This window comes from Hyperoodon ampullatus (genome assembly GCF_949752795.1).
Source record: "Hyperoodon ampullatus genome assembly, chromosome: 1".
Classification (NCBI taxonomy): domain Eukaryota; kingdom Metazoa; phylum Chordata; class Mammalia; order Artiodactyla; family Ziphiidae; genus Hyperoodon; species Hyperoodon ampullatus.
In genome coordinates, this window is record NC_136914.1 from 126,324,134 (window position 1) to 126,345,906 (window position 21,773).

At 41.3% G+C, this 21,773-nt stretch overlaps 1 protein-coding gene across 1 annotated transcript in view; it reads left to right on the plus strand.

Moving 5' to 3' along the window:
* Nucleotides 1-21,773, plus strand: part of ADD1 (adducin 1) — a gene marked incomplete at its 3' end in the record, with an annotated part of 72,132 nt that overhangs the window by 26,520 nt on the left and 23,839 nt on the right. Inside the window, 3 exon segments of the mRNA XM_079705928.1 lie at nucleotides 6,635-6,849; nucleotides 9,878-10,040; nucleotides 16,582-16,733. Of these exon segments, the coding sequence (XP_079562054.1) occupies nucleotides 6,655-6,849; nucleotides 9,878-10,040; nucleotides 16,582-16,733 (510 nt within the window). The 5' untranslated portion in view covers nucleotides 6,635-6,654.

Below are 21,773 nucleotides of genomic sequence, written 5' to 3' on the forward strand. Positions count from 1 at the left end.
GGACACTTGGCCTGCTGATATGTAAGTAGATTTCTCTCATGGCACCAAGAGTATTTGATTACATTTATTTGTCTGTGGTCTCCTACTCATTTTGTAACTTTTTATCTCTGCTGCCTTGCACATGATGTGGAAAGTAGCTCTGGTGGAGATATATTAAGTACCTGGAGTTATAGAAATAGAGGAAGATACTGCAGAGGTCACCTCTTATCTTGTTTTCCTATTGACAGTACCAAAGGCTCTCTGGAGTTGACTGTGAGGTGGCCAGGGACACCAGCAGAGGCTGCCACTTCTGTTACCGTATGAGCATGTTTGATACCTCCTGGTTTATTTTCCATGGCGTGATAGCTCAATATCACCTGGCAGTCTTTATGCTCTCTGAGATTGTTTGAAGAACATTTAGAAATGGAGAAGACCCTCTAGGTCTTCAGCATTCGCCTGACCCAGAGAATTTTGTTAACGGCCACCTTCTTGTTTTCAGCCTTTGGTTTGAGTGTTCTGTTTTTAGGGATTCAAAAGTAAATCATGTGAATGGTTGGAATAGTTAGCAGAATGTCTGTGCCAGAAGGGAGATGCCAAGAAATAATTGAATCTGCTCCCAAAGCTTTAGAATTAACTCATTAGATATGTTAGAGAAACAGAAATTTGTCTGGTTTCTGATCTGGGGTTTAGTTACATGTTAGTGAGGGTGCATTGTCCTGGGACTGGAATACCTTTGCTAAGAAAGAATATTCCAGGGCATGCTTTTTGTTATTTCCAGAATAAATGACATTCTAGGCAGAGTGGTATTTTCTGTGGTGTTAGTAGAAAGGAGAGGTTAATCTTAAAATATACTTTCATCCCAATATCAGTCATATCTGTCTGAAAGAACATGCTGAAATTTGTTCATCTGAAGGCAGACAGAGACCAGCTTATGAAAGGTCTGGAGGCACTTTATTCTATGAGCAAGGAAAATTATGGAGCATTTCAGACCCATACGAAATAGAATAGTATAATGAACCCTGCTTTATCCTTTATCCAGCTTCAGCAGTTATTAACTCATGGCCAGTCTTGTTTATTTTGTGTAACCCTTACTCTCCCTCGACCCCATATAAGTTTTAGGCAAATTCCAGATGTCATATTATTTCATCCATAAATATTTCTGTATGTATCTAATATAACCATAATAATATCACACCTAAAATTTTTAACAGTAGTTCCTTGATGCCATCCAAGTCCAGTTGGTGTTCAAATTTCTAATTGTCTCGAATATCATTTTTAGATTTTTATTTTACAGTTTACTTGAATCAGGATCTGGCAGAGATCCTCCTATTACCTGTCGGGTTTTAAGCAGGGGAATGAATGACATGATCTAACTTATATTTTGAAACTCTCTCTGGCCTCACTGTGAAAAATGGATCGGTGTGGGGGTTGCTAGGAGACTGGAAGTGGAGAAACTAATTAGGAGGGCTACTGTGTGTCCAGGAGGTGAGTGGTAATTATCTAGATTAGAGTGATGGGGTGGAGATGGAGAAAAGTGGGTGAATGCGAGATGTAACCTGGGCAGGCCGAGCTTGTTTGTCATGGCTCAGCCAGACTTTTAGGTTCTGCTGGGTGTGTATGTTTGTTTATTTGAAAGTATTGTTCCCAGAGATTTCACTGATTTCAGTATCAACATTTTAAGTTTAGTGAAATCTTAACATTTTTACACAGGTTAAATTATAGCAACTTTATGGAATATTGAGATAGAGGAACATTAATCCCTACTTCTCTTGAATACAGCTTATTTGCCATTATATCATCTTGTTTATATGTGACTACAGTGATAATATTGATAACTTTATATAATAGAATAGGAAATTTATAGTTTTTCACTTAAACATGTTATAGGCTCGTGTATTATGCTAAAGAATATTCATAGTTTCATAATACTGTATTGAGCAGATTGTGTTATAACCATTCGTGTATTGTTGGATGTTGATCTTTTTAAATTATTTTATTTTAAAATTATTCTAAATAATGTTGCAGGAAGTTTCTTGGCATCTGTATTTTTTCCATTTCTTTTTTAAAAATCTGGATTAAGTAATGACTTCTTTGTAGAGATCTTCCTAGAAAAATTTGCTGTCTTAACACACACTTAAAAACAACATCAGGGGCTTCCCTGGTGGCGCAGTGGTTGAGAATCTGCCTGCCAATGCAGGGGCCATGGGTTCAAGCCCTGGTCTGGGAGGATCCCACATGCCGCGGGACGGCTGGCCCCGTGAGCCACAATTACTGAGCCTGCGCGCCTGGAGCCTGTGCTCCACAAGAGAGGCCGCGATAGTGAGAGTCCCGCGCACCTCCATGAGGAGTGGCCCCCACTTGCCGCAACTAGAGAAAGCCCTCTCACAGAAACGAAGAGCCAGCACAGCCATAAATAAATAAATAAATAAATAAATAAATAAATAAATAAATAAATCAACATCAGTGAAACCTAAAGCCGTAATTGACAAAAACCAAGTACAGGCTTTTTTTTTTTTAAAGAGTGTCTCTCTCTCTCTGTCTTTATTTATTTGGTTGCACTGGGTCTCTTAGTTGCGGCAGGCAGGTTCCTTAGTTGTGGCACACGGGCTCCTTAGTTGTTGCATGCAAACTCTTAGTTGTGGCATGCATGTGGGATCTAGTTCCCTGGGCAGGGATCGAACCTGGACCCCCTGCATTGGGAGGGCAGAGCCCTAGCCACTGCGCCACCAAGGAAGTCCCCAGGTACAGGTTTTGTATGTTAAAAGTTGGAATTATGTTTATTCTTGGTTATTGGGCTCAGAATATGTGTACTTTGATTTAAGTTTATAGACTTCCTTATTGAAGGAAGACCACATGCATATCTGGTCTTCAGTCTTTATCTTCTTCCATTCATATGGCAATTTGTAATAAAATGAGAGCAATCTCTGCCTTATCATCAGCATGTTGGTTTTACAAAGATTCTTTTCTTTCAGTCAGCTCTGGGAACCAGGAAGCAGCTATAGTTGCCTCTAAAATGTTCCCCTGTGTCCTTATTTACTGATGAAAATAGCTTAAAATTAGGACTCATTTGATAATAGAAAACTCATAATACTGTATATCCTTTCGTCTTTTTTTTTTAAATTTTTGGCCGCACCGCATGGCATGCGGGTCCCCAACCAGGAATCGAACCTGAGCCCCCTGCAGTGGAAGAGTGGAGTCTTAACCACTGGGCCGTCAGGGAGTCCCTTTTTTGTTTTTCTGAAATGCTGAAGTGGAACGTTTTTATCATTGGCTCAGAATGGTCAGCTTCTTTTATATCTAATGAAGAAATGTCGGACAACCATTAATAATGTTTTATTCTTTGGGTCCTTCTTTTAGAACAAACTAGGTTAAAGTAAACAGATGACAAACATTTTAAAGGATATGTTCAGAGAAGGGTAAGTTTTAAAGACTACGTTTTAGGTCATTGGTTCACTTATTCTGTTTTATTGCCTTTTAGTCACTGATTGTTTTCATACTTTGTCTTTAAGTCCTTGAAATAGTGTCACTTCAAGTGTGCTCTTACTTCTATCATATCTTTAGATTTCAGAAAAGTAATATCCAAATCGATCTTTTTCTTTAAAAAAATGTTCAGGGCTTCCCTGGTGGCGCAGTGGTTGGGAGTCCGCCTGCCGATGCAGGGGATGCGGGTTCGTGCCCTGGTCCGGGAAGATACCACATACTGCGGAGCAGCTGGGCCCGTGAGCCATGGCCGCTGAGCCTGCGCATCTGGAGCCTGTGCTCCGCAACGGGAGAGGCCACAACACTGAGAGGCCCACGTACCGAAAAAAAAAAAAAAAAAAAAAAAAAAAATTAAAAAAATGTTCAACTGATTCTTTGGCTGTTGGTACCACAAAATATATATTTTTAATAAATTATTCTTTAAAGCCTTACTATTCAAATTTCTGTCTGAGTCCAGTGGCATTGGTATCATTTGGGAGCTCATGAGACATGCAGGATCTCAGGCCCCATCTCAGACCTACTGGATATGAATTTGTATCTTAACATGATTCTTAGGCGATTCATATGCACATTAAAAAGCTAATAATGCCAGCCCCAGATTCCTGGATGGATCCTCCTGTTCAAGGCATCTATGCCCTCAATTCCATCCCTTCCCATCGCTTTGGGAACATTGTTTCCTCTCACTGTCACCATCATCATCATTTACAACATAGCTTAGAGGTTAAGAACAGGAGTTCTGCATCCAGGAGGGCTGCATTAGAATCCCAGCCATGTTAACTTCCTAGCTGGGTGACCTAAGTTCCCTTATCTGTAAAGTGAGGAAAACAATAGTATATTGACAAATAGGGGAGGTGAGAGGATCAAATACAGGTAAAGAACAAAGTCTAGCGTACAATTCTGGCTGCTTTCATTCTCCTTCCCCTTATCACAAACATTATTTTAGATGTCTATTGCAACATAACAAACCATTCCAGGACTTCGCAGCTTAAAATAATTACTTTATTGTTCATATTTCATGATTTTGTGGGTCAGGAATTTAGGCAAGGCTCAACTGGGCAGTTCTGTTCTATGTGGCATCTACTGAGGTCACTTGATGACTTTCAAGTTTTTTAATTGTTGTTTTAATTAAATTGTATATTCTGGATGTAAATCTTTTCTCAGATATATGATTTGTAAGTTTTTTTCCATTTTATGGGTTGTCTTTTCACTTTTTTATGTATCCTTTGAAGCACAAATGTTTTTAATTTTTAGGAAGTCCAGTTTATCTTTTTTCTTTTGTTGCTATCCTTTTGGTGTCATATAAGACTTTGCCTAAACCAGGGGCTCTTAGATTCACTCCTTTACTTTCTTGTAAGTATTCTATAGTCTTTTTTTTTTTTTTGCGAAACGCGGGCCTCTCACTGCTGTGGCCTCTCCCATTGCGGAGCACAGGCTCCGGACGTGCAGGTCCAGCGGCCATGGCTCACGGGCCCAGCCGCTCCGCGGCATGTGGGATCCTCCCGGACCGGGGCACAAACCCGCGTCCCCTGCATCGGCAGGCGGACTCTCAACCACTGCGCCACCAGGGAAGCCCAGTATTCTATAGTTTTTGCTGTTACATTTAGGTCTGTGTTCCGTTTGGACTGAATTTTTGTGCACAGTGTAAGAAGGAGCACCATTTACTTTTTTAGTTGCTAATTTAATCACCTCTTTTAAATCCCTACGTTGCTTATCCTCTGTGGCTTGAGGAACTGTTGTTCACTCACTCGCCATTAAAACTCTCTGCCTGTGGCTTCTGAGACTATTTCTCATCTTGTGTCTTTATCTTTTCCTTCTTCTTCTTAATTTATTCAAGACTTTTTAGTTACGTACCAGCTATATGGCAAAAACGGTTCTGGGTGCTGGTTCTGCTCCCTCTTCTCAACTTACATGCTTCTGCTGGCCAGTTTCCTCTCCTCTCCTGACCCCACCTCTGTGCTGATGACTTCCAGATCAGCACCTCTGCCTTCCTCAGCGAGTCTGTCTCCACTTCTGGACTGTGAGTCCAGCTTCCGCAAAGTGAGGACTACATGTGATTAATTTTGTCCCCAGCACAGTGACTGGATGTAAAAGATGCTCAGTAAACATTGCATATATATATTGTTAAAGCTGTCATTCAGTGGGTTATAAAAGCAGAATGAACTATTTGTATGATTAGTAAAGGTGCTATTTAGAGATTTATAGTTAAAAGATGAATATAATTTAGTGTGTTCAAACAGCATTTCAAATAAAAGATTGGGATTAAAAAGAGTGTAAAGTGGGACTTCCCTGGTGGTCCAGTGGTTAAGACTCTGAGCTCCCCAGGCAGGGGGCCTGGGTTCAATCCCTGGTCAGGGAACTAGATCCTGCGTGCCACAACTAAAAGATCCCCCATGCCACAACTAAAAGATTCCCCCATGCTGCAACTAAAGATCCCGCACGCCGCAGCAAAGATGCCGCATGTTGTAACCAAGACCTGGCGCAGCCAAATAAATAAATAAAGTATTAAAAAAAAAAAAGTAAAGTAAGTAGCCATATTAGCAGACGTTTAAATTTGAGCCATTTGGGCATCTTTTCAGGTTATTCACAAACTCAAGGACATGCTGACATTTTCAGAGCCTACTATTATTGTTCTTTGAACCAAGAAGGTGATGTTGATGAAGAGCATTTCCCATTTGCATGAATACAGATGTGTGAGCGGCTTCTCTCCTTTGACCTGTGTGGTAAATCCTTCGCAGAGTTGCCACCAGTACTTTTTGGGGACAATATCATGAATCAAATTTCTCCAGAAATGAACTGTGCTGCTTTTAGAAGATCCTGTCTGTTTGGGACAATATGTTGACTTCAAACTATCTTGTGGTCAAAATTTTCATATCTAATTATATTTTTTCAGTTTGTCAGAGGATATACTAGCTTTGTTAGATTGTTTTCCTGTTGTCTGCTGAAGAACAGTGGCAAGGACAAAAACTGCCCTTGGTTGGTGGAAAGGTGGGCGATGGCTGATCAGCCACGTGCCTCAGAAGCCACAAAGAAGCATCACACGTCATGGCTCTGACTGGTCAGTCAGTCAGGGCATCCTCATGCTGGAGATTGTATTTATCAGGCTGATGTTCTCATTATGAAATGCTACTGGACATGGATTCAAAAACAATACTGTCTTTTGTTTTTGATTCTGTAGGAACCTGGAAAGATTGTGCAATGAATGGTGATACTCGGGCTGCAGTGGTGACCTCACCACCCCCGACCACAGCCCCTCACAAAGAGAGGTATTTCGACAGAGTGGATGAGAACAATCCAGAATACTTGCGGGAGAGGAACATGGCACCAGACCTTCGCCAGGACTTCAATATGATGGAGCAAAAAAAGAGGGTGTCCATGATTCTGCAAAGCCCTGTAAGAGAAGCTTTGTCTCTGACCAAGTGTCCTCTTCCTTCTCCCACTACTTCAGCTCTTATGCTCTGTTGTATGTGTCATAGTCCGTTTACCTTAACACAGGAAATCAGTGCCTTGTATATATATGTGCATGGCTGTTAGAGAGTTCAGTTTAGTTCAAGTTATCAGGCACACAAATGAAAAATCTTCAGTATCATAAAGGATAGGAGGTGTTCATTTCTCCTTTTCACTCTCACTGCTTCGCCAGAGAGTCTTTATATATTACGACCATTTAAAAATTACTCTTTCCTCCAAAACACCTAGCTTGGTGCTGAGCACTTAGTAGGTCTCAGCAACACCTGATTGTTGATTGATTTTACCTTTAGTTATGGTCGGCATTTGAACCACAGTCATGCCCAAACGTCTTCTGTTTGCATCTTTAGGTAAAGTAGTGCTGTTTTCGTAGTTTTTTCATGTTGATGCTGCTGCCTTTGTGTGTGCTTCATTCTTTTTATCCTTTTAATCTGTTCTTGTTTTATTTCCTTAATATTTTGGGGTGTCACTTGGCAGATAATTCATTTGAGTTATTTTTTTAAATGTTGATCATCTCTGTCTGCAAGGAACTGGGTACTTAGCATACAAAGCTTATTTGTTTGGTTGTTATTATTATTCATATATTATTCCTCAATAATATAACTTACAGTAAAGTACACAAGTCTTAAGTATACGGCTTGATGAATTTTGACATATGTATAACACCTGTGTAAACGCCCAGATCAAGTCTCAGACTTTACATTCTAGTTGAAGGAGATAACCAAGAAGCAACAAATAGAAGCACAGTGCAGGAAACAGCTGGATGATTAGATTGAGTTTGACTGGGTAGAACAAACCTCTCTGAGTGAGGAAGATTTGACCTGAACTCTGAATGACAGGAAGGAGCCGGCCATGCAGGGATTGGGGAGAAGCAGACATGAAATTCCCAGGACGGGAATGAGCTTGAAGAGTCCAAGGGCAGCCAGTGTGGTCTGGGCATAGGAAGCGGGAGAGCGGGGTGCATGAGATTGGAGAGGGAGGAGGGGGCAGTTGCCTCAGAGGCTGTGTCAGCCCAGCTCAGGGTACGGTGCAGATGGGAACGGCACGCTTCAGTCTTTGAGTAACTCATTCTGGGTTGGTATACAGAGAGCACCGTAGAGGGCAAGAGAGTAAGCTGTCTTCCAAGCAAGAGGTAGTGGTAGCTTGGGCCAGAGTGGTGGTGGTAGAGGTGGAGAGGTAAACTCATTTGTGTTCTGTTTTGAAGGTGGAATAAATAGGACTTGCTGATGGATGGGGAGGAAGAGGTGAGAGGTAAAAAAAAAAAGAATCAGGATAACATCTAGACTTGGCTTGAGCAGTTTTCCTGTGTAAAAGCAACAAGAAACCAAGTGAAAATCACTAAGGATAGAGTGAAGAAGCTAAACTTTCAGTACCGAGTATGTGCCAGGCACTGTGCTGGGGGCACTGGGGATGCCACGTCCCTACCCACAGGGGTCAAGAACACAGCATCAAAATGTTACTGACCCACATGCACTGTGGGGTCTGGGAACAGAGAAAGGACCCTAGAGGAAAGACTGGTAAGGCCTGGGCTTTACTGAGTAGAATGTACCCGGTGTTGGTTTTTTGGTTTTAGGAGCGTGGATCGTTCAACTGCAGTAAGGAGTGGGAAGGCCCACCCTGTGTGTACAGATGCTGACAGTTGGGAGATGTGAGAGGGAACCTGTGGAAGTTTCCTTCAAACTGATTCTCTGTTCTCAGTGGAATAACAGGTGGAGGCATCTGCTTAGAATGGGCACAGGGAGTGGTGTGGAGAAGGCATGAGGAGCAGGCGAGGGCATGGGCAAGAAAAGTCAAGAATGACCCCTGGGTTAATGTCAAGGGTGCACTCAGGTCAGTGGTCATGGATTTACAGTGAGACAGTGCGGTACGGTCTTCGTTTTTGTCCCCCAGCCACTTTCAGCAGCGTGAATAGAAAGGGTGTGAAGAGTTGAACGTAACCTGGGGTTGGGATTTTGCCAGATGAAATGGTAGAGAGTTGAAGTTGTAAGCAAGGGAATGGCTATAGTTTTAAACCAAGGGCCTAAGCTGAGTGAGAGAGGTCAGGACACAGGGAAGGTACGGGATGGTGATAAGGTCTTAGGATCAAGATGGGGTTGAAGAGAGGGTGAGCTGGACAGTAGGAGAGGGTGTTTGGAGAGCACGTGCTTGGCTCCGAGACTGAAGAGGGGCCCAGTTACTAGAAATGAGCAGGTCTCTAGGGCATGACCATGGAAATAGGAGGCTGGGGTGAATTGGATGACACGGTTGTTGGAGGAGAGGCGATCAGGGAGCTGAGAGGGGAGGGTGTGGATATTTAACCATCCAGAGTTAGGACCAAGCAAGCAGGCAAGGTCATTGGCTGGTGACTGCTGGTTGAGGAAAGAGACTGGGGTCCAGGTGGGTGGCTCCAGGCCTCACTCACTGGTAGTTGCTAAGCACAGCTCCACACTGTACATATAGGTCATCTGGAATGCTGTTGATATAGAGGGTCCTTTGTACTGTGGATTTTTTCTTTTTGTGTTTTCCTTACTAAGTTTTAAGTTCCTGATGGCAAAGCCGTTTTCTTCCTATGTGTCCTCAGTGCCTAGAACAGTATCAGGTGTTGTAAGGTGACTCAGGGTATTTAATCAGTCCCCTACTGTTTAAAATGTAGACTGTTACCTGTTTTCCTTTTTATTGGTAATGCTGGAATGAGCATCCTTATGAATAAGTCTTTGAGCACATCTGTGATTAGTTCCTTAGAAAAGATTCCTAGGAATAGGATGCCTGTTCAAATTTTTAAGCTTTTATCTTGTTAAATTACTGTCCAGAAAGAATACTTATTTATGCTCCAGGTAGTGATATATGAGAATATCCATTTGCCTTTCCAGCACTGGCTGAAAACAAACCGAAAATTGGTCTATGCGATAGTTACCCCTGCCTTCCCAAGGAACAGAAAAGAAACAATATCTCATTGTTTTAATTTGCCTTTTATTAGGCTTTCTGTGAAGAATTGGAATCAATGATACAGGAACAATTTAAGAAGGGGAAGAATCCCACAGGCCTGTTGGCTTTACAGCAGATTGCAGATTTTATGACCGCGAATGTACCGAATGTCTACCCGGCAGCTCCACAAGGAGGGATGGCTGCCTTAAACATGAGTGAGTAGTTCCTGACTTGGTATACATTCTCTGTCATTTTCCGGGTGAAATTTCCTAACATTTTCCAATGTGAAATAGATGAGCACACACTATGTAATACATAGAATTGAGGTTTTTTTTTAAAATTGAGTTTTAATTGTAGTAAAAGATAGGCCTAAAAATGTCTTGACTATAGAGGGCTCCTTTTTTATGAGCCAGTGAGACTGTTATTCCTCAGGCAGGTAACTTTTTATGTGGCTTCTCAGACCCTTTATGAATTAAAAAAAAAACTAATCAGAAAAAATGCTTGGGGAGTAGCACATTGATTTTGCCTGAACTTATTTCAGTCAAGCCAACATTTCTTTTTTTTTTTTAATTTATTTATTTCATTTTATTTTTAAAATTTTTGGCTGTGTTGGGTCTTCGTTGCTGCACGCGAGCTTTCTCTAGTTGTGGCGAGCTGGGGCTACTCTTGGTTGCGGTGCGCGGGCTTCTCATTGCGGTGGTTTCTCTTGTTGCGGAGCATGGGCTCTAGGTGCACAGGCTTCAGTAGTTGTGGCTCACGGTCTCTAGAGCGCAGGCTCAGTAGTTGTGGTGCATGGGCTTAGTTGCTCCGCGGCATGTGGGATCTTCCCAGACCAGGGCTCAAACCCGTGTCCCCTGCATTGGCAGGCGGATTCTTAACCACTGCGCCACCAGGGAAGCCCCAAGCCAACATTTCTTATCCACCATTCCTCACTGCTGTTCGCAAATGAATGAGAAACAGAAAAATTCCAAAAGAAAGCCAGAAGAAAAATGTTGGATGGGTGAATGTGAGCAAAGTTATTTAGCAAAGTTAGTTGTGCAGAGATAGCGCTTTGCCATGGCTGTTGAATTTGTAAACGTTAACATGACAAGGTGGAGCCCAGGGTACCTTGAGCATCAGCTAACGTGACCTACTGTGTACTGTGCCCTGGATCAATCTCTGATGATTCTAGTTGGATAATCAGCTTCTGACTGACCAACTTAAGGTATTGGTTTGCATTAGATCACCTGCCATGTGCTATTTACCTGTCTGTTCTCTGGTATTCTTAGAAGTCGATTGACATTTGCCTGAGTGATAATATCGTTAATGTCCAGAGAGTGTTAAAAATCACATGTAATTTACTAGCTCACACTTCCATCCTGAAGTCGAATGGTAGTCACTAGGTTTTCATGTTTTCACATGGATTCTTTTTTTTTAAAATCTAAGTTTCCTTTTATTTATTTGTTTGTTTATTTATTTATTTTTGGTTGCGTTGGGTCTTCGTTGCTGCACGTAGGCTTTCTCTAGTTGCGGTGAGCGGGGGCTACTCTTTGTTACGGTGCATGGGCTTCTCATTGCAGTGGCTTCCCTTGTTGCAGAGCACGGGCTCTAGGCGCGTGGGCTTCAGTAGCTGTGGCTCGTGGGCTTCAGTAGTCGTGGCTCGCGGGCTCTAGAGCGCAGGCTCAGTAGTTGTGGCGCATGGGCTTAGTTGCTCCGCGGCATGTGGGATCTTCCTGGACCAGGGCTTGAACCCGTGTCCCCTGCATTGGCAGGCAGATTCTTAACCACTGTGCCACCAGGGAAGTCCTCACATGGATTCTTAATGGATTCTAGTGATATTTATATGAATTAGATAATAAAGGACAATGTAATATATTTACTCACATATTGTTTTCTAGTCAGAGATAAAGGAAATTTTAATAGTGCCACACCAAAAAAAGAAGGAAGAAAAAAATCTAGTTTTAATTGTATCTAATAGTTTACTTCTTAAATATAAAAAATTTTAATGTGAATTTTAACTTTTGTTGTGGAATATAACATATGTAGATGGCATAGAACAAAATGATATATAACTTATGAATGGTTTAAGGTGAACGCCTTTATAACCAGCACCCTGGTTAAGAAAGTTTTATCAGTTGCTTGCCCTCTTAAAAGGAATCACCATCTTGACTTGAATGGTATCACTGCCTTGCTTTTCCTTATAGTTTTATCACCCAAATGGTTATCCTTAAATATTATGGTTTAGTATTTGTCTTTTTTTACTTACTGTCTCTTAAGCATTTTTTTTTTAAGAAGATGTTGGGGGTAGGAGTTTATTAATTAATTTATTTATTTTTGCCGTGTTGGGTCTTCGTTTCTGTGCGAGGGCTTTCTCTAGTTATGGCAAGCGGAGGCCACTCTTCATTGCGGTGCGCAGGCCTCTCACTATGGTGGCCTCTGTTGTTGCGGAGCACAGGCTCCAGACGCGCAGGCTCGGTAGTTGTGGCTCACGGGCCTAGTTGCTCCATGGCATGTGGGATCCTCCCAGACCAGGGCTCGAACCCATGTCCCCTGCATTAGCAGGCAGATTCTCAACCACTGTGCCACCAGCGAAGCCCTCTTAAGCATTTTTAAAGCTACAAGTTGCCCCTCCATCTCTCTTTTTCTCCTCGCACTTTAAAGGAAATGGGTTTTGTTGACCTGTAGAGTTAGCTACAGTCTTGAATTTTGCTGATGCCATCTCCATGGTGCCCATATGTTCTTTTTTCTTTTGTATTTACAGTAAATTGGTAGCTGGGTCTAGAAGCTTGGCTGTATTTGGATTTTGTTCTTTGGCAAGCTCACTTCATAGGTGGCACTGTGTTCTACCCGCCGGTGCCTAAGTCTGCTTGTTGCCATTTGTGCTGTAGCAGCCGTCGTTGCTCAGTGCCTATATCCGTTAATTTAACAAAGGTTCCAAGATGGTGATATTTTAATTTTGTCATTCCTTCTTCTGTATTTACTAGTTAGAATATTTCTGTAAAGAGAAACTTCTCTGGGAAATGGGGCATGGCCAGAAAGGAGGCCGCCTCATTCTCTGTCACTCAACACATGATTGCAGGGAGGCTGGTGCTAAACCATTCATAGATGACCTGCTTCTTGGTCAGGGTTTCATACGCAGCAGAGCAGCTTCCTTGTTGAGATCTATTGGAAGTCAGCCCTCAACCCACACGCACAAAAAGAAACTTCCTCTCAGCTCTTTTGCTTACCCCATGGTACGGTTTGTATAAAGGTAACTGTTCAAAATGAGAAGTTGGTTTCCTGTCATCTTCTAAAGTGACCAATTACTATTTCTTCAATATTATTTTGAATGCATAGATTTTTTAAAAAAATTATTTATTTGGTTGTGTCGGGTCTTAGTTGCGGCAGGCAGGCTCCTTAGTTGCAGCTCACAGGCTCCTTAGTTGAGGCTCGAGGGCTCCTGTGGCTCGCCGGCTCCTTAGTTGCGGCACGTGGGCTCCATAGTTGTGGCATGCGGGCTCCTTAATTGCAGCTTTTGGGCTCCTTAGTTATGGCTCGCTGGCTTCCTTAGTTTTGTGGCATGAGAACTCTTAGTTGCAGCATGCATGTGGGATCTAGTTCCCGGACCAGGGATCGAACCCGGGCCCCCTGCATTGGGAGCACAAAGTCTTAACCACTGCGCCACCAGGGAAGTCCCTGCAGAGATTTAAATATATTTAATGTGTTTCAAAACATTGCAGTTATCCTTTTTGTTACTACTCACATTGTCCCAGAGAACCTCTCCAAGTTGACTCCTGAGCCGAGTAGTCTTTGACAGCTCCCAAGCCACCTCCCACAGGAGATGTTCTAGGCTCATCTTGTACATTTCCTGCCCCAGATCTGGAGTCAGCCATTTTTCTAAGAAACCTTGATTTCTTTTTGTGAGAAATGGAATTTTAGTCTGGGTGCTAGGAATGCTCTTTGCTACTGACTGGTTAGTTATTCTTTTTAGGCCTTTTTAGTGGATAGAGCTAGGAAATATAAATTACCTTTTGGAGATTTCCTAAGAATCTGCCTGCCAATGCAGGGGACACGGGTTCAAGCCCTGGTCTGGGAAGATCCCACATGCCAGGGAGCAGCTAAGCCTGTGCACCACAACTACTGAGCCTGCGCTCTAGAGCCCGCGAGCCACGACTACTGAAGCCCGCACAACTAGAGCCCGTGCTCCGCAACAAGAGAAGCCACCTCAGTGAGAAGCCCGCGCACTGCAACAAAGAGTAACCCCTGCTCACTGCAACTAGAGAAAGCCCGCGCACAGCAACGAAGACCCAATGCAGCCAAAAATAAACAAATAAATAAACAAATAAATTTATTTTTAAAAATTACCTTGTGATTTGTATACTATATTGATAAATTGGAATTGTAAGTATAACTATAAATATATTGGAATTATAATTCCAATTAAAATTCAGGTCTAAGGGGTTTTTACTTAATCTCTTCTATCTAACATTTGTTTTTCTTTCTTCTACAACAAGAATTCTGGTTCTCCAGGACACCAGGAATAACAAAACTAGAATATTACTTAATAACTCATTTGCTTTCTCTCACATGCCACACACAGTATCAATCCTATACCAATAATATGTTCTCTCTTCATGTTTTAAAATAGTTATATTCTCTGTTGTTAGAGCATATAACCATTATATGTTATGGTCTTGTTTTTACGTTCATTTTGTGTTACAATTAATAACTTAATTCTGTAATAAATATATATTTAATGCTCACCACCAGTCCTTGTATCAGTGCCCCTTTAGTCAGTTTGGTTGTCTGAAGTTCCTTTTATAGTAGATTTCCCAGAAAACACTTGGGGAAAGGATTTCTGCATTCTTGCGTTGTGGCCTTTATATGTCAATGTTAATTTGGTTTAGTTAGTTTGGGTATAAAATCATTGGCTCACATTTTCCTATTTTGTGTATCTTAAATGCATAATTCATTTTCTTAGAATTTGAAGACAATCTTTCCATATAAGTTACTTGGTTTCTTTTCCTTGTTGCTCATAAACTATTTTCCTTTTTCTTTAGAGTCCAGAAATTTTACCAGAGTATGTCTTGGCGTTCATCTTTCTAGGCAGTTTTCTCAGATGATGTGCCCTTCCAAACCTTTTTTATTTTCAGAGTGTTTTCTTGAATTGGCTTTTAGTATTCATTCTGTTCCCTTGCTTTTGTTTCCTGGTATACGCATGTTGGATTTTCCTTGTCTGACTTCTTTAACTGTCAGGTTTTCTCAAGTCCTTTTTATCACTTTCTTCATTTCTTTATGATTTAAAAAGTTTTTCTCCTCTTTCACCTTTATGCTGTTTTTAGTATTTATTTTTAAAATTATTTTTCATTTATATCTAATTCCTTTTTATTCCAGCCCTCATTTCTGAATTTTTCTAATTAAAATTTTTTCATATCTTTTATTATTAATGCCTTTCTTTATCTTTTATGAAATAATAGGTTATAGTTTTCATTTGTTTTGTGGATATGTCTTGTGTGCTTTTGTTATGTGTAGGAATGTGATTTTGCTCTTTTTTCTTTTAATAATTTATATTTAAAATTTAATTAATTTATTTTTGGCTGCATAGGGTCTTCGTTGCTGCGTGCAGGCTTTCTCTAGTTGTGGAGAGTGGAGGCTACTCTTCGTTGTGGTGCGTGGACTTCTCATTGCCGTGGCTTCTCTTGTTGCGGAGCACGGGCTCTAGGCGCATGGACTTCAGTAGTTGCGGCTCGTGGGCCCAGTAGTTGTGGCTCGTGGGCTCTAGAGTGCAGGCTCAGTAGTTGTGGCACATGGGCTTAGTTGCTCCACAGAAAGTGGGATCTTCCCAGACTAGGGCTTGGACCTGTGTCCCCTGCATCGGCAGGTGGATTCTTAACCACTACACCACCACGGAAGCCCTCTTTGAATAATTTTTGTGTGGTATTTGATCATGATATTTTTCTGTTCATTTTTACATGAAATTAGTTTTCCTGGAGGAGTCCAGTTCAGGAATCCTGACTCTAGAGCTCCCTCTTCTGTTGTTTTTGTGAAGTGCTAAAAAATATGGCAGCTTATTTAATTCTCTTCCGTTGCTTTTATCTGGGTCTTTTCTCTTTTCTTCTTTTCTTTTCTCTCGTTCCCAGCCCCATCTTCCCCTCTCCTCCCCTCCCCTCTTTTTTTTTGTAATAAATTTATTTACTTACTTATTTATTTATTATTTTTGGCTGCGTTGGGTCTTTGTTGCTGCATGCAGGTTTTCTCTAGTTGCGGTGAGCGGGGGCTACTCTTTGTTGTGGTGCGTGGGCTTCTCATTATGGTGGCTTCTCTTGTTGTGGAGCACGGGCTCTAGGCACACAGGCTTCAGTAGTTGTGGCACACGGGCTCAGTAGTTGTGGCTCGTGGGCTCTAGAGGGCAGGCTCAGTAGTTGTGGTGCACGGGCTTAGTTGCTCTGCTGCATGTGGGATCTTCCCAGACCAGGGCTTGAACCCGTGTCCCCTGCATTGGCAGGTGGATTCTTAACCACTGTGCCACCAGGGAAGCCCCATAATGTATATGTTTAATACTGTAAATTTCCTTCTAAGTTTTGCTTACTGCATCCTACAGATTTTATTACCTTTCTGTTATTAATTTCTACCTTAATTGTATTAATGTTGGGGAACTTGGTCTTTATGAAATAGTCTTTGACGTTTTCAAGACTTACCTTATGGCCCATTGTGGGACGATTAATATCTCAACTGTTATTTGATTTACATTTGACAAGAAATATTAAATCTTTGAGTCTTCTTCTTTTTTCATTTCAGGTCTTGGTATGGTGACTCCTGTGAATGACCTTAGAGGATCTGATTCTATTGCCTATGACAAAGGGGAGAAGTTATTGCGGTGTAAACTGGCAGCATTTTACCGACTAGCAGATCTCTTTGGATGGTCTCAGCTTATCTACAATCACATCACAGTGAGTATTAAATGGGGTAGTAACTGAATGATAAGTGGAATATTATGTGTCTGGCACCACCTGTTTTCATTTAAGGGAAGAAGGAATCTGGCTGAGCTGAAGTAAATCTTGGAACACCTTCCTTCTGGTTGCTGACTGCAGAGTGTAATAATCTGAGAATTAGCCAGTTTGAATTAAAAATTATGAGACCAGTAGTTCTTTAAAACTCCTTTCTTGCTTGCTAACCTAATAAATGAGTGTTTACCAAATTATAGGTAGTTCCTAAAGTTCTTTTTATGCCTAAAAAAATCAAGAATGAAGATGTTTTCTTTCCTACTTTGACCAAAGCCTTCTATCTCTCATACTTATTTCTTCAGATATTCCAGTTTTAGCCATTTTTCAACATTATCAGGACCTCTAGTTTCTTCAATTCATTCTTTTTTTTTTTAAATCTGTTTTTGGCTGCATTGGGTCTTCGTTGCTGTGCTCAGGGTTTCTCTAGTTGCGGCGAGCAGGGGCTACTCTTGGTTACAGTGTGCATGCTTCTCATTGCAGTGGCTTCTCTTGTTGAGGAGCACAGGCTCTAGGGCATGCGGGCTTCAGTAGTTGTGGCGCACAGGCTCAGTAGTTGTGGCTCACGGGCTCTCGAGTGCAGGCTCAGTAGTTGTGGCGCACGGGCTTAGTTGCTTCTCGGCATGTGGGATCTTCCCGGACCAGGGCTCAAACCCGTGTCCCCTGCATTGGCAGGAGGATTCTTAACCACTGTGCTGCCAGGGAAGCCCCTTATTGGATATTTTAAATTATTAATATAGTGTGTGCGTATTGTGGCAAGCGTCCCTTATACAGACGTTGAAAGAAGAAATCATAATCCTGTGGACACTCTTATCCCCCTTGAGATAACCAGCATTAACAGACGTTTAACTTGTTTTACCCTTTTCTCCATACTCAACACACTCAGTACACACAATACTTAATACACATGTGTAGGTGTTTTTACTTGTGGACTCATAACCAGCAGTGCTTAGTTCAGCTCCATTCTTTTTTTTTTTTTTAAGTATTTATTTATTTGTTTTGGCTGTGAAAGGATCTTAGTTGCTGGATGTGGGCTTCTTAGTTGCGGCAGGCATACTCTGAGTTGTGGCATGCAGACTCTTAGTTGTGGCATGCATGCAGGATCTAGTTCCCTGACCAGGGATTGAACTTGGGCCCCCTGCATTGGGCGCACGGAGTCTTACCCAGTGTACCACCAGGGAGGTTCCCAGCTCCATTCTTGACTCCAAGGAATTCTCTTTGATGGTAGTCTGAAGCCCACCTTTGTGACCAGTGCACTGTGCTTCTGGGACGTGGTAGGGATCTTTGCCAGATATACTGAGTTACCCTCCCCTCTGTTCTCCACATTGCCGCTAAAGTGAACCTTTCAAAACGCAGACCTGACCCTGTTGTATCCATGCTTTCATGCTTGTGGAATGTTACTTCCACCCTAGCATGCCTGCTTTATTTCCCCCACAGCAGTTACCATCATCCATACTGTACGTTTGCTTGTCGTCCACATCAGCTCCATGAAGGGAGCCTCCGGCCATGTCCTGGGAAGAATTCCTGTGCTGGGCACAGAGGAGGCACACACTGAACTCTTGGCTGAATGATGGAGTGAAGCCTCCAGTTGAACTGAGATTCTGCCTTAGTAAAATCATCACATGGGGCTCCATGGTGCCTTTTGAAATGTGGTCAGTGGATCCAGTCAGCCTCCTACAAGTGCTGCTCTCTTCCTTGTGCCTGCGTGGAAGTTGCTGGCCTCTGTGGCTAATTATACTTGACAGAATGTCTGTGTAGAGATTTTTTAAAAAATAAATTTATTTATTTACTTGTTTATTTATGGCTGTGTTGGGTCTTTGTTTCTGTGCGAGGGCTTTCTCTCGTTGCGGCGAGCGGGGCCACTCTTCATCGCGGTGCACGGGCCTCTCACTATCGCGGCCTCTCTTGTTGTGGAGCACAGGCTCCAGACGCGCAGGCTCAGTAGTTGTGGCTCACGGGCCCAGTTGCTCCGTGGCATGTGGGATCTTCCAAGACCAGGGCTCGAACCCGTGTCGCCTGCATTGGCAGGCAGATTCTCAACCACTGCGCCACCGGGGAAGCCCCTGTGTAGAGATTTAATGGTAAATGGTTGCCTAAAAATTAGTTCCATGAAAATGTTACATTGCTAAGAGGAAATGTAATCCTTGGCTTAATGCCAGCTGTACATTCTCTCGGGTTTTAAAAGCTGTTTACCACTGGTCCTATTATGAATGCTATTTAAATAAGTTTGAATTGCTTAAATTGCTCACTTTTTTCCCCTTTAATTATTTAGGACTTGGCAGAATTAAAACATTAGTTAGGTGTTTACTTTTCTGTAAGTGATCTGTTTGGGACTTAACACTGAGTAAAAAAGAAATTCAAGTTATAAAACATATTTCTTATATCTTGTGAACTAGAGAATCTTTGAGGAAGAAAGTTTTTGTTTTTTTAACTATTTATAGCATCCATGTTTTGGTTTCACAGTCTAGGTGTTATCATATATAGATTTACAGTATTAGCGCAGCCAAAAAGTGCTAACAGGTCATCGTGCCCTTTCTTTGAAGGAGGGCAATAGGGATTTTCTGCTAAAGGGATTTAAAAGAGCTAACAGGTGTTAGAGGATTGGAGATGATTGTCTGAATTACATCTCTGTCTTAAGATTGCATTGGATTTAGAGAAGCTTTTGAGCGGGGGTGTCAAAAGACAGGATAGCCCAGTTGGCCCATGAGCTGGACTTCCTCTCTTGGTGGCACTTAGCCGATGGCAGGGTCTTTCTGTCCCTAAATGCCTCTTGGTGTCAGTGGAGTGCTAGGTTCACCTCCATTCTGGATTCCAAGGAATGCTAACCCTCCGAGGTGGTGGGCTCCAGAGGTGGCGGCGGGTCCACAGTGACTGTGTTCTGAGGACATGATAGGTATCTCTGCCAGAGATAGTGAGTCGGGTGTATTTGGTTTTCGGTGAATGACATTAGCGCTCATTCCTTGTGCACAGAGAAGGGGCATTAGATGTGGGAAGACTCGCAGTTAGACCAGTGCTAGGCCATCAGGGACTAGAAAACTTACTTTGAAATGTCCTGTTTTTTCAATCTACATCAGTATTTAGCACTTTCTCCTTTTTGTTTCAGATTCTGAAAATTTTATATTTTAAGCTTTTTCCATTATAATATGTAGATCTGTTAAGCTCACTCTTGGAAATATATGTTAAAGAAAAGCCAAAGAAGAAAACATGATGTATAAATATATTTATTATAGCATTATCTATAACAATAAAAAAACTTGAGTCTTAATATCCATCAGTAGGTGGGAAATGGCTCAGTTATTCAACCTCAGCTTGAGGGAATGTTATATACTATGAAAAATAATTGATAAAGACCATGTGAAACCATGGAAAATAATTATTATAAAAGAGAAAATATAAAATGTATACTGTTTATAGCTATATGAATTATGTGTATATATATAGAGAGAGAGAGAGAAAGAAAAAAGTGAGTAAAACTGGCTATGTAGTATTTTTTTAATGTGGGACCTGATAGCATGAGCGTGCTTCTAAAACTTATGTGGAGGAAAAAAGGCCTAGAATAGATAACTCCTGAAGAACTAGGTAAGGAGATATTTTTTCCTATCAAGTGTCAAACTTATAAAGTGATGGTAACTAAAATAGTGTGCTTTGGGGAAAGGCAGAAACAGATAAACCAGTGGGACAGAGCCCAGAACTAGATCTTTATGTACTGAAATCAGATATACAGGGACTTCACTGGTGGTCCAGTGGTTAAGACTCCACGGTTCCAGTTCAGGGGGCCTGAATTCAATCTCTGGTCAGGGAACTAGATCCCGCATGCTGCAGTGAAGATCCTGCATGCCTCAACTAAGACCCGGTGCACCCAAATAAATAAATAAGTATTTTAAAAAAAGAAAAGAAATCAGATATACAAAAGAGTCTGCATTACAGATCATCAAGGGAAGAATGATGGACCAGGCTATAATTGGTGCTGGCACAATTAGATTGAAAAATCAGAATTGGAAAATTGTATTGGATTCTTACCTTATACTGTATAGAGTCACAAAGCAATTCCAATGAATTAAGCATTAAATGTGAAAGATAATACTTAAAAAACTTTAGGATCTGTTTAAGTGAAAATCACTTACCTTTAACCTCTGACTTAAGGAAAGTTGTCTTAAGACACAAAAGCGCTTATCGTAAAAGAAAAGATGAATAAATCATTTGACTACATTAAAATAAACAAATTTCTCATCATTAAAAGACACCATAAAGAGAGTGAAAATAAAAGCTTAAAACCTAGAAGATTTTGCCTCACTGTTAGCCAACAAGAAATTAGTATCCAGAATAGATAAAGAACTATCAATAAGCAAACCAGTATAAAATGGACAAAAGACAAGTCAATTTACAGGAATTTCACAGAAGGGGAAATAAGACTGGCTTATAAAAATATGAACTGTTGCTCAACTCACTTGTAACTGGGAAATTATAAAGTCACAATGGAATACCATTTCACGGACATCAGATTTTAATTTTTAGGAAAGATGGTTGTAGAAGCACAGAACTATCATATACTACTAGCAGGAGTGTACATTTAATTAGGCCCTTCGGAAAATAATTTGGTTTCACCTCCTACTTTGTTACCCTGGAGAAACTTGTACCATGTACACTAGGAGACAGGTATAAGAATGTTCATAGCATTGTTTTTAATGGCAAAATGTAAACCACGTCCATTGACAGAAGGTGGATACATAAATTGTATATTCATCCAATAGACACTATACAGCAATGAGGATGAGTAAATTATTGCCATGTTGTGTATCATCTGGAGGAATCTCAGAAATAGTGTTGAGGGAAAAAAAGTCACCGAAAAATACAGTATGATTGCAGTTAACATGAAGTTCACAAACAGATAAAAATTAAGCAATATATTGCTTAGGGATGAATATATATAAAGTAAAACTGTAAGGAAAAGAAAGAAAATGCTTAACACATAACTCAGGATAGTGATTA